General features: G+C 44.5%; 1 protein-coding gene across 1 annotated transcript; it reads left to right on the top strand.

Moving 5' to 3' along the window:
- The first annotated feature begins 6,226 nt into the window (after window positions 1-6,226).
- tent5c (terminal nucleotidyltransferase 5C) lies at window positions 6,227-10,748 on the top strand. Its single transcript, XM_083903085.1, has 2 exons — window positions 6,227-6,408; window positions 8,037-10,748. Exon 2 carries the CDS (start codon window positions 8,059-8,061, stop codon window positions 9,211-9,213), a length of 1,155 nt encoding a protein of 384 aa, XP_083759211.1. The 5' UTR covers window positions 6,227-6,408; window positions 8,037-8,058; the 3' UTR covers window positions 9,214-10,748.
- Window positions 10,749-13,639: the final 2,891 nt, after the last annotated feature.

The following is a 13,639-nucleotide window of genomic DNA, read 5'->3' as shown; positions in this document are numbered from 1 at the left end:
CTCTGTAATTTGGTTGTTTTGTGTAAATATTATCTTCACCTTCAAGACTGACTGTTTGTCGAGGTTCATTTGACAAAGACGTGGTGCAGACGGGGCCTGATTCTCTCTGTAAACACGTCTATAATCCGTCAGTTTAACGATAGTTTTTCCATCGCTGCCTAAAATGATTACAACTGGGTCAGAGAATTACAAGCAGGCCCTGACCGTTTTTTTCCCCTCCATAGCCGTCTGCAGTCAGACCACTCTCCAGCTCTGACTCCGCGGAGATCGGGCTCTGGCTCTGAATGTCATAATCTCTTAAAAATAGAACAAAAAATCTGAGACCAGCTGCCTGTGTCTCGGGTTGTACGGACAGACAGAGTGAGGTTATTGGAAAAACTGATAGTTTGGATGTTGCTGAAGTAAACATTACTGCTGCCAAAGGCTCGGAGCAGGAGCTGAGCAGTAGTAAATGCTGCGAGGAAACTATGAAAAAGCTATTACAGAATTTCACCCCCCCCGCTTTTGTCATTGTGACATTCTTCCTTTCCCCGTTATCTCAAAATATGATGAATATCTGTGTTGAACAAAGGGTGACCTGACTTGAGCCTCTTCCATGCTAAAATTATCGGTTATATACAGGACTTTTAAACTCACGAAAGGGAATAACGTAGCCTAAGATTGGTCAGAGAATCGGATCACCGGGAGCGGAATTGCGTTGGCTTTGCAGCACCGTTGTGACGGAAAGGGGAGCTGAGCTAAAAGGCAAAGCTATCTTCGCTCCTACCTTCATCTCTGGTTAGAGCAAGATCACAGGTACAAGTGGCCGAAATTCGTGGTGGCTGGGTTCTTCTTTACAGATTGGGTGAGATGTTCTGTCAGAGGAACTCGGAGTAGAACCGATTCGTTGATTCGGGTATCTGGTAAGGATGCCACCCCCGGAGCCACCCTGCGGAGGTGTTCCTGGCAAGTCCAACTGGTAGAAGACCTCGGGTTAGAACAAGATCGCAGGTACAAGCGGCCGAAATGAGTGGTGGCTGGGTTCTTCTTTACAGATTGGGTGAGATGTTCTGTCAGAGGAACTCGGAGGAGAACCGATTCGTTGATTCGGGTATCTGGTAAGGATGCCACCCCGGAGCCACCCTGCGGAGGTGTTCCTGGCAAGTCCAACTGGTAGAAGACCTCGGGGGCAGACCAAGGACTAGGTGGAGAAATTATATCTCCTTGCTAGACCGGTTCCAGGCCTGGGGATCCCCCCTGACAGTTGGACGATGTGGCCAGGGAACGGGAAGTCTGGTGCTCTCTGATAGACCTGCTACCCCTGCGACCGGATAACCGCAATTAGCACCTTTCCATTTGCCAGTGGTTGTTCTTTTCTGTTCCACCATAGCCCAAGTGTGCACTATATCAAGAAAGAGCCCTTTAATCTTGACATTGGATTGGCATTATTTCCTCTCACCTCCCTACAAAAAACTCCATAGAGATAATCAATGATTTTAGCTCGCAGAACACTGCAGTTGCTAGGGTAATGCTGCCTCGTTTGGTGATTTTATGTTACTTAAATACATCGGAACTAAGGATTGAGATCCTAAGTTATCATATACTTAAGATGGTGTAAATTTGATTAAATAAGTGACTAAAATCAATGCTCATACAACTAAACTTTAGTCTAACTTCAGTCTAACACTGTGATATTGGCCCCATATCTCTTTCCCGACTGACTCAGCCCCCAAAACTTCTTGTTATTGTTCTTTTATGCACATAATAAATTATCAAGGAAGTGATTTTGTAGGACAACATAAATCACTATTATAAAAAAAAAGAAAAAAAAAAAAGGGAAAAGAAAGCGGGGGAAACTGGAGCGTTGTAAAAGTGCACCATCAGCCTTGGATGCGACCTTCACCGGCTCTATCGTGTAATAACGTGCATATGGTTAACAACAACACGGCGACGTCAGACGAAGCAAATTAGTTTTTTTTTTTTTTTTAAACGGTTTGTCTGAGTCATTCCCGAAAAGGTTAGCACACGCCGTCATCAACAAGCTTTAATGGAGCAGGCGTGCGTGTTGCTTCTGTTTGCTTTAACATGAGCACAGTATGTACTCGTGCAAATGTTTAATGTGTTAATGGCCACCGGTGCTTACTCATCTGTGACCTGGATACACTGAGTCACAGCAGATTGGCAGAGCTCTGGGCTGCACAACAGGATGAAAACAACAGCCAGGTAGAACGCAGGGGGGGGGGGGGGGGCGGCGTGCGCGTCGTCTCAACCGCCAGCCTGGCCTTGTCGCCGGAACACGTGCGGCCGTCCGCTGGTGTTTGTGTTTGCATCAGCGCGTCAGAGGCGCTTTTGTCAGGCTGCCAGACGGACGCACGTGTGCCCGGAACAATGCGCGCTGACATTTGGACGTAGCTTGATTGTTTAAACATATCCCCCGCTCTGCCTCTGTGTATTTCTTTGTTTTTATTAATGATCAGCAGGAGGCTAGTTCAATGTCTTGTGTCGCAGTTTGTTATCTCGGTGTACCGGTCGGTCACATATGGCTAAGACAGGGCTGTTCCCACAGGGGTCGTAACCTATGTTCCCCGGGTCCTATGTTCCCCGTTTTTCCCAAAAAAGGTCTTATGTTCCCCACTTTGTATGTGACAGCGGAACATGGGACCCTTTTTTTGAAAAAGGGTAGGGTTAGGGTTAGAGAAGAACCCTAACCCTATGGGGAACATAGGACCCGGGGAACATAGGTGCGGTCCCGTTCCCACACATAACTACTTTGTGCGTTGGAAGGTTTGTTAGCTAGCTGGCTAATTCTAGATGTGTTCTGGCTCCTGCATGTTTCAGAACCTTGTTCGTAGCACTTCTTTTTGCATGCGCTATCCATGCACACCCCAAAAAACGCGCCAGAATTCCTGCATTTCTTCCACCCTGAACATGGATTTTTGCGTACCCCAAGTTAGGATTGTGTCGCTGACGCCATACAAACGGAGCTAGCTCTACTCTTAATAGCGCTCCTGTTGCGTTCGTTTCACAGTAAATCCGTCGTACACATAGTACGGTTCCATTTTTAACCGTCGGACACGTTGCTACGCTGCTGTGTGTGCACAAAATACCATTCTGAGTGTTGTTATTGACTGGTACTGCTACAACTACATGACTGTTTTGCCTGATTTTACCCACAATTCACAGTTGGAGACAGGACACAGGAAGTGGCGTCAGAAGACGTAGACAGCAGGAAGTAACGGCATGTGGGATAAAGTAGAATGAGCAATAACTTAGCTAGCAGAGCCAGAATAGGACGTGGCGATATGTGGACATTTTTAGCTTTTAAGCACTCAGACACCCACACCTGTGGTTAACACTTCTTTGACCGAGAGTGCATAGTCATATAACCTACAGGAGAGGGCGCCCTGGAGCCACATTTCATACAAATACACGGCACGAATACTACTACATTATGACAAGTACACAACCTAACACACAGGCAGTCGCGTTGATCTAGTTTTGAAGTTATTATTTTATTGTTTGGTAAAATTTACCAGCTTTTTCCCCCCCCCACGTGTTCAACAGAGCCCCCTGGTGGTTGTTCTGTATATAATTAGTTAAGGGTTTTCCTCACCTTGCAAAAACCAGAACACTAAGTTTGTTTTGTTTATATTAGGGTCTTTTGATGGGTTTTCATTCATGGCGTCACTGCAGTTTCGTGTACATACCCGAATAAAACACCGAACAGCTCCTGTTCCTCCTTTTGCGATCAAATGAAAACTGACTCATAATCGCTAAGCAATTTGTCCGAAAAAGTGAATGACGTGAAACGAAACACACTCGCGGTTTAACGTCAGATCTTAGTGAGGATATGGCGCACTAATAGAAAGACAGCGATAATCCCCCCGCTTTGTATCGCTGCTGACTCACAACACACTCCTTCAGGAGCTCCCCTTTCATCACACACACACACACACACACACACACACACACACACACAAAACCACATCCGCACAGCTGACGAGGCCCCGAGCTACTAGCTGTCAACCGGTGGTTTCATCTCGCCGCCGACACCACAGAGAAGAAAAAAAGAAGCTAATTTGTTCCGCGTAACCTCCTCTCAGCGAATCGTGACCGTGACGACGTTCCTTGCGACACGCACGATTACATATATGCTGTAAGACGGGATTTAGCTGTTGGCTGTATTCATTGATTTAGCACTTTTCTTGCCTTGATGAGCACGACACTGCTCGCTAGTGGGCTGCGGCGGTATTGCAGTTGGGCCTATTGGTTGTAACGGGGACAAAATGTTGTTTTTTTGGGTGGTTTCAAAAGTGTTTACATTAGTTTTTCACACCAATTCCACACATTTACGACAATACTTGTATATACTTAATTTCATCTGTTCAAAAACTTGTATAATATCTGATTTAAATGGTTTTTTTTCGATACTGGTATTAGTGAGAATGTAAGACGCGGGTGAACGTGCTAATTTCTTCTCTGCTCTATTTTTTTCAACGGTTAACCTTTCACGGCACAATAACCAATATTTATTTGTTTTTGTGTTTTTTTAAACGCACATTAGTGACAGAAAGACACAACGTGTCAGAACGACCAAGCTCAATGGGAATGGAATGTTTTTTAACGCCTAAAAATCCTGGGAATACCCTTTAATTTTATGTGTGAAAGAGGCTTCGAGCGTCACTCGCATCCATTCACGTGAAGTGGATTAACTTAATCGGGGTTAAGTGTCTCACTTTAGGGACTCGTGGACATGAATGTTAAGCCACATCGGGCGTTGAACCCCCCACCTTTCGACAACCCCGCTGTACCTCCCGAACGACTACTACTGTGATTTTTCACGTTTTATCTTTATCAAATGTTGTGATTCGTCATAATAAAAACACCTTTGTGCTGCTGCTGCTGCTGTGGGGAGAGATCACGCTGTTTACACCTCAGGCTTAGTGAAGGAAGAGCTCACTTCCAGTGTGTGTCACAGGGGGGTTTTCTGCCATGTCTGTATTTTTTTTGTGATGATGTTCTTCTTCCACAGAAAGCAAAGGGGGCAGAATAGTTTACGTACCCGAAAGATTTCCTTGGAAAGCTGAGCTGAAAATGTTTCTGGCAGGACAATCGGTTTCGATTCTCGCCGAGTGTTTTTGCTTTGATTTGATGCTGGCGTTTGTATTTGACTAAAGCAAAATGGCACCAACTTTCTATCATAATTGACCGACTGCTCCTTTAAACTGTAGCTAACAATGATTTTTTATGTATTTCTTCATTTATTTCTCATGTTGACAACTTCACAGTCCTGTTCAAGACTGTATATTCTGTGGCTGTTGGTGAATTTGAGGTATAAAGCTTTCTGTTAATTATCCTATGTAATCCTTATAGGAAATTAAACTCACACACACACGCAAAATTATAAAAAGCAATAGCTGAAAAAGGTGGGTGTACCTTATAAATAGGGTATTTTATTTTCATTCTAAAATGACTTAAGTATCAGAGGATTCCTGCCTTTGCATTCAAAAAATATTTCTGTCCACTTTTATTTGTGTTATTTTAAAACATATACACAAAAATCCTTTGGAGACCCCAACAAAAATATCCACAGGGAAGGTGGTTTACCCATACATTCTACTCTATTTAACTTTTTATAGTCTTTTATATGTCTTTTTATATTGTACTTTTCTTGTTCATGCATGTTTATTTTTTATTATCCTTATCTTTACTGTCTTGCTGCTGTAACACTGTAAATTTACCCACTGTGGGAGAAATAAAGGACTATCTTATCTTACTTTTTTTTTTTAAAAAGTGCTTGAAAACCCCACATTTTTTTTACTTGGAAGTGATTAAACATTCATACACACACACAATATTTAAATTACTGCTAATAAAGTGTGAAAAAACACCTTATTTAGTCACTTCCTGCGTGGACTGTGGACGCCCCTGGTCACTTAGCAACACCAAAAAACCTCGTCGGCCAATCAGACGCGTCGCCCCCCGGCGCATTGATACACTAAACATGTTAAATAACTGCCGTCCTGTGAGTTTACGTGACGTTGATAAAGTTTACGTTAAGCAGTCAAATACACGGCACATGTTTTTTTTTTTTTATTATTCTTATTTCAGTCGCGTTTGTACAAAATTAGAAAGGAGGAGGCGGAGGGGGGCGGACTATGTCGTGTCGCGGATGTACACCGGCTTCCGTACTGCGGCTGTATATAAGCAGGTGTGCCCTGAGCGGTGTCAGTGGTTCAAACGCTGACTTGTACGGTGTCCAGCTGTGACCGTGTCTTCTTCTCCTACGCTGCTTCTGGATTATGTGGAGGCGTCGGAACGAATGACAACTTAACACAAGTCCTCTTTCCCGGACTTTGAAGACTTTTCTCGGAGCTGCTCGCCGCTTTTCTTCTCCTTCTTCGTCTTCTTCTTTTTGGGGAAAAACACGTAAGTGCCCGAATTCATTGGCTTCAACGCTAAGTTAATGTTAGCTTAGTCGCTTCTCGGTAAATGAAAGTGAAGCCCCACGCACGTAGTCGACGGCTCAAAAAAACGTGCTATTTAAGTCATTAAAATGTGTTAAACCTTGTCACGCTGCTTAGTCGAGTGACTTTTTACGTCAAACTTTTACGATATCTACAACTACTCCTCTTTTAAAGATGTAGTTTGGCTATAAAACGGGTTAACGCGGGTCTAAATTGTGCTCGTCACGGGTAAATTGATAAGTCAGCTGGAGCAAATGATTACCCCAGCCCCCACCACCACCACCACCACCACCCCCGTGTTGCTCCTGTGCGGTAACTTTGCGTTAACATTCGGTAACATTAGCGCACTTTGACACGGTTTTAAACGGTTCTGGAAAAGAAAAAACTAAAAAAAAAAAAAAAAAAAAAAATCAGTGTCTAGTAGTTTCTGGAAGCCCCACGCGCACTCTCCTTTTTGAACACAGCAGCAGGTTGTCTCGTGCTCACATTCTACTGCGCGCGTGCGGACGGCACGTTGACCACGATTTTTACACGGTTTATTGAGTTTATTTGTTTTATTGTGGTGTTTTTTTTAAGCCATTTGTCATTGTGAACCTGTTAAGTCAATTAAGTATGGATAATCTGATCAATTATTTTACTGATTTATTTGATTCGACACTCTTTTGAGACGCCTGGATTGATATTAAAGTTTCCTGTGACAGTTATCGACACTCTTTTTTTTTTTTTTAACTATCCACAATATCATTGCAGTAAATGTACAACTTTACAATTCTAGTTGCTATGACTCACTAATCGGACTGACAATCGCATCATATGATAATTTAAACTACTTATTTTTGCCCGTTATTACTTACTTTTTTTTCTTAAATTTGATAAATGCCGATCTAAATAATGACAATTCATGATGTTGGCATAGTAACTGTATAAAATTATTTTAACTTACTTGGGATATTTATTATTCTTGACTTTTTCAGGGTGCGCGTGTGAAATTTTAACAATTTTCGCCAATCTCAATTGTTGAAACAAAGGCATTGATTGTTTTTCCCGATCAATCAATCGGTTAACTTTTGCTATTTTATTGTTTGATTCGATTTAGTTGTATTGTCCAGAAACCATTAGTTTTCAATTTACTGTGACAGGGGATCAAAGAAACCAGGAAGTATATCGATACTCGCAGTAAAGAGGCTGAAACCAGATAAATGTGTTTTTAAGTGTGTATATATAAAGTTATGTCAAAATAGGTATAGACTTTTTTTTTATTTTTTTTGTTGTATTGTAAAAGGAGATTCCATTTAATTTGTCACATGCTTCTGTTTTTCAAAAATGAAGGAGTTTTAAACCCGTTTTGCATTAATTTAGTAATCTAAACAAAGTCTGCAAGTGTTTTTGCGTCACATTAAAATCAAACAAAGTATATTTAAATCTCCTGCCGTCTCAGTTGATTGATAGAACCTTGTGCAATCGAACTTTAGCTCAGTTTGATTTATTCAGCATTTCAAAAAATTTAACAGTTTTTGTGAATATTTTGGTGCTCAGGTTTTGTGTTGCATGTAAATCTAAAGGACGCGTTTCTTTCTTCTGCCGTTATAGTTGATCATAACCTTGTGAGAAGATGGAAAACAAAGAGGAATCGAACTCCTCAAGCTCGGTCAGCGTCTTGTCCTGGGAGCAGGTGAGCCGGCTGAACGAAGTCCTGACGGACGTCGTGCCCGTTCATGGACGAGGGAACTTCCCCACCTTGGAGGTGAGACTCAAAGACATTGTGGCGTGGGTGCGCTCTCGCCTGGAGCTGAGCGGCATTCGAGTGAAGGACATTCGCCTCAACGGCTCCACGGCCAGCCACGTGCTGGTGCAGGACATCGGCTGGAGCTACAAAGACCTGGACGTCATCTTCCGGGTGGATCTGCCGCACGAGACGGAGTTCCGAGTCGTTAAGGAGGTGGTGCTCGGCACCCTGCTGGACTTTCTGCCCGAGTGTGTGAACAAAGAGAAAATTACGCCCATGACTCTCAAAGAGGCTTACGTCCAGAAGCTGGTCAAGGTCAACACGGAGCAGGACCGCTGGAGCCTCATCTCCCTCTCCAACAACAACGGCCGCAACGTGGAGCTAAAGTTTGTGGACACAATACGCCGGCAGTTTGAGTTCAGCGTGGACTCCTTTCAGATCGTGCTGGACTCCATGCTTTCCTACTACGACCTGGCACAAGCTCCCATGTCGCAGGCCTTTCACCCGACCGTGAACGGGGAGAGCGTGTACGGGGACTTCAAGGCGGCGCTGGGCCACCTGCGCAACAAGCTCATCGCCACCAAGCGGCCCGAGGAGATCCGCGGCGGCGGCCTGCTCAAGTACTGCAACCTGCTGGTGCGCGACTTCCGGCCCGCCAGCGAGGAGGAGTTCAAGGGCCTGGAGCGCTACATGTGCTCGCGCTTCTTCATCGACTTCCCCGACATCGGCGAGCAGCAGCGCAAGGTGGAGGCCTACCTGCAGAGCCACTTCATCGGCGAGGAGAAGAGCAAGTACGACTACCTCATGATCCTGCGGCGGGTGATCAACGAGAGCACGGTGTGCCTCATGGGCCACGAGCGGCGACAGACTCTCCACCTCATCTCGCTGATGGCCTTCCGGGTGCTGGCGGAGCAGAACGCCATCCCAGACGCGTCGTGCGTCACCTGCTACTATCAGCCGGCGCCGTATGTCCGCGACCACAACTTCAGCAACTACTATGTGGCTTACCAGAACATTCCAACATGGCTGCCGTGTAACTGACAAAACAAACAAATGGGGGGGAAAAAAAGGATGTAGAGGAGGGCACTGCCGCTGCTTCTGAGAGGAGAGAAAAAGAAAAACTCAAAAAAAGAAAGAAAAAAAATTATAGAGGCAATAAATGCTACGTTTCTCTCAAGGCACAATTATATTTAAGTGGACAAGTGTTTTGCTTTGTTTTTGCAATCCTTTCTCATTCCTTATCTACAGAGGCGTCTGGGTCATTGAATAGAAAGCGATCATTTTTAAGTGTTATTTAGATTTTTTCTCATGTTTGGTTGTTTTCCCTGTTTATTAAGCTTAATTCTTAATGGGAGTTCTGTTTTGTGCCTTGACCTCCAGGTTTACATCCCCCACTAATTTAAGTACGGGCTGTTTTTTGTGAAAAGGGAATTAAAAAAAAAAAAAAAGAAGCCTGGATTTGGTGTATTATAAAAAAAAAAAAAATTAAATCATGAAAAGCCTGAAAAAAATTTAAATAATGGAAAATGCTGTTATTGTGGAAGGGATAATATCAAATATTTCAACCCAGTCTAAAAAAAAAAAAGAGACAAAAGGAGCACTGGTGTTAAAAAAAAACGTTTAGGTCACGTGGCGACGGATGAAAAAGGTGGCACATGAGTAACTTTTCGGTCACATCAGACAAGTAGAAGGGGGAAGTGAGAAGAACTGATTAGTTTTAATTCGCTTTGACATGTAAATACCCCTCTCGCTGATATCCAGACAGTGCCTGTAAAATTGTGTGTATTTTTTCCACTGTGAATGTCGGCATAGGACGCGCCCCCCCCCCCCCCCCCCGTCTTTACTCTGGCCTTTTTTGAGTGGAAATGTGCACTTCAAGCCTCAGATATGGTCCTGCCCCCCTCTCCCTGTTTAAACCCTCAATCCTCAGGGACCGGCGGCGGTGGCGGCGTCGTTTCTCCGTGACTTTATTTCTCTCCTCCTCGCTCCAGGCTGCCCTGGTTGCCTGGAGCAAGAGCGAGAGCTTGGCTGGGAGTCCTGGAGTGTCGGCCCGGCTGGCTGTCCCTTCCCTTAAAAGGGAGCAGCACATGGTGGGGACCGCAGGGGTCGTCCCCCCCCCCCCGCCGTCATAACCATTGCAGGCTCGGGGGCAGTGGCCCTGAAATGGGATCCTCCTCTGACGCAGCTCTTTAACTACAGCGCCACTTCTATAATTATCCTCTTTTCTGTGTTTTTTTTCTTTCCTGGGGGAGGTTCTGTCAGAGAAGAGAACCAGGCATGGGTGTGAGCAGCAGCAGTAGTAGCTGGCAGAATCACTTCCTGTCCTCCCACTTTTCTAGAGCCTGCTGGGACCATGCAGTGTTTGAACCCCTTTTGTGGTCATGGGAGGACGAACGCCGCTCCACTGGTATGTTTAGAGATGCACCAGCGAGGGATAGCACCCACCCCCCACCCCTTTTTTTTTGGGACTAGGAGTTTGATTTACAGAACTGTCACCTCCTACCTCCCCATCTTTATAAATGTTCTATTCCTAGCCAAACCTATTATTAGCCGTGACTGTTGCAGTGTGGCATTGACCTGGCGTAATCACCTCTGCCCCCCCCTCCCCCCCCCCACCTCCTCCTCTGATGTCATAGCGTCCAGGTTTGAGGAGAGGAAACGTTCTCAAACGTCTTTACACAAGTGGCAGCTGCTGTGCGTCAAAAAATACCCTCCCCGCCCCCCCTTCGCTCTCTGCCTGACAGTTCCTCAGAGGCCCTCCTATGTTCCTACTTCTGCTTAACCAGATAACCAGCAGCACCGCCTGTTATCTGGCGGCCTCCCAGCTGGTTGTTGGAGAAGTGGTCAAGGGCAGGGGGGGCGGCGGGTCACCTCGGCCTCCCCCCTGCAGGTCACGCTCAGGGCGGGGGCACACAATGTGCCGACTCAGCTGCTGAGCTTCGGTACAGGAACTGTCGTGTTTTTCCTTTTGTTGACAACGTGAGGTGCCACTCAAATTTTTTTTTTTGTCTCACTCTGGACCAAAGACTGCTTTATAACCAGCAACTGACAAAACCAAGTGCCTTTCACCTTCTTTTTTTGGACAGCGGTGCAAGTTTTTAATTTTTTAAGTTCCTTTGCTGCCCCTTTAAAGCCCTAGAAATTACATTTTTGGTCATTTAAATTAAATTTTCCCCCTTTATTGACACCCCCTTTACTTTTGTTGTCCCGTCTTTTCAGCCATGTTGATTATTCCCGCTCGATCTGACTGCCTGCTACGACGCAAAAACCACGCCATCTATTCGTTTTTGTTATCTCCCCCAATTCAATTCAAACCAAAGCAATAGCTGAAGTGCACTGACGAGCCACACTGTGGCGCCGTAGCTGCAACGCCAACAGGAAGCACTTTTTTCTATTTTTTTTTTTTTTTTTACACAGAGGCCTTGTTTTACTTACAAACCCCAGCCGCCTGAGAGGAAAATATCAAATAAGCGTTGATGTTGTGAGGGAGATGCGCCGGCTCTCAGTGACTTCACTGTGGTTTTTTTTGACGGCTTCCGTTTTGTCCCCCGCTCCTCTCCGAACAATCACCTTTTTAAAACGTTTGCGTTTGCTCGTAATTCTGACTCTTAAGCTGAAGGTTCTGATCGTGGTAAATTATATTTACGCACACTTCGACTCGCAGCGCTAGGGCTGTTTTGCCCGTGATCACTCAGAACGTGCCAAACCTACAGCTAAGATTCTATTAAAAAATCCCAGGGGGCGCTAAATTTAGCTCAATCATTTCCCGGTGTTGCTGCGGGTCGAAGTGTGACGTTGGCGACGGCGAGGAGTCGGTTGTTGGAACACGGCCTGGAATGTAAAACTGTCAATCATGGTTCCGTTTGCGTTTGTTTACGTCCACCCCGACTTCACGCGTTTACGGTTATTGTGATGTTTTTTTTATCCTGATGACTGAAAAACACGTCCCTGTTTATGAAATTGTGAGCTCCCCCTCGCAGGCAGCAGGGATTCGTACTAACTAAATCGCTTCCTTTCGTCAGCGTTGACGTGCGTCTGTCGATGTATGTTTTTTCTTTTTTTTTTTTTTTTCTGTGGAGGATGTTCAAAAAAAATATATTTTCTTGTTTTTGTTGAAACCCGCTTTTTTTTTCTTTTCTCTGCTGTAAATTTGTCAGTGTTATTTGATCCAGTTTGCTTCTCGCTCGCCTTTTGGTCGTCCCACGCGTTTGGGACTTTTGTTTATTCATTAGTGCAGCGTGTTTTTTTTTTACTGAAAACACCTGTCGATGGGAAACCTTTGCTCGGGGTGCAGAGAAAGCTGTGGATAAGTTCTCTTTAGTGGTTACTAAAGTAAAAGTCTTACATCATAGGAATGTGACGGAGGAAGTTCTCCTACAGTTTCTACGTGAAGTCTTTTTTTTTTCTTCTTTTTTGCAGCAGATTTGTGTTTACGGTCATGTGTGGAGGGCGCGTGTGTGTTTGCATGTGTGTATGATGTGACGGGGGAGGGGGCGGGGCGGGGCGACACTTGTGGCGATTGCAAGTTAAAGAAAGTGGGGAAATTTTGTGGCACTATATGCATATATTTTTTTTGAAATAGTTGAAATGATGAGCGGAAGAGCTTTCTTGTCGGCTTTGTGATTTTGTGACGATGACTTTTTCGATTATACTATTTCATTTATCAGCACTTTTACCTCACTTGAGTTTTTCTTCGAAATGGAAATGTTGGTGTACAATGTGTTTGAAGAGAAAATGATGAATAAAGAGTATTAAATGCAACTTCTGCCTCTGCTGTTTGAATATTGTCTCCAAAAAGTTTCTTCAATCTTTTTTTTTTTTTTATTTGTTCAAAATTTAACACTTATGCTGTGCCATTTAAGTGCTTTTATTTTGAAATTTTATAACCTGTATATAGTTGTTTTTTTGCCACAAATGCACTTCTTGCAGTATTATGATGGAATATATTAATATAATTTTTTACTTAACAGTTGGACTTTTTTCAACTTAACTGCCCCCTGCTGGCCGGACATGACGTTAACAACGTAATGACACGTTTCCATGACGACTGACCGGGAAAAGACGTGCATGACGTGGCACACGCGCACAGTATGCTGGTTATTTGTAGCGCTGCTATATTTGTTTAATAAACGGGACAGCTCTAGTTTCACTGTAGGTGCGCTAAAGGAGCTAACGCAGCTAGCAAGTGCTAACCGGTAAAAGGTGCCTGGACTCCGGTGCAGTGGCACGAAAAACTGCGTTACTTCGAGACTCCCGATTGCAAAAAAGAGTCTCTAAAGTAATGCAGTTTTTCGTGCCGCCGCACCGGAGTCCAGGCACCGTTTACCGGTTAGCACTGCTAGCTGCGTTAGTTCCTTTAGCGCACCTACAGTGAAACTAGAGCTGTCCCGTTTATTAAACGAAAAGAGCTTATATATTCAAGTAACCCCCATTATATTTTACCCTGAAAAATCCCTGTTTTATGTCC

Source organism: Microchirus variegatus (assembly GCF_963457635.1).
Source record: "Microchirus variegatus genome assembly, chromosome: 16".
NCBI lineage: Eukaryota > Metazoa > Chordata > Actinopteri > Pleuronectiformes > Soleidae > Microchirus > Microchirus variegatus.
Note: the sequence above shows the minus strand (reverse complement) of the source record. Positions and strands in the feature narration are given on the sequence as shown.

Excerpts from the sequence above, each read along its gene's own strand:
- tent5c (XM_083903085.1), top strand. The coding sequence starts at position 8,059 with ATGGAAAACAAAGAGGAATCGAACTCCTCAAGCTCGGTCAGCGTCTTG.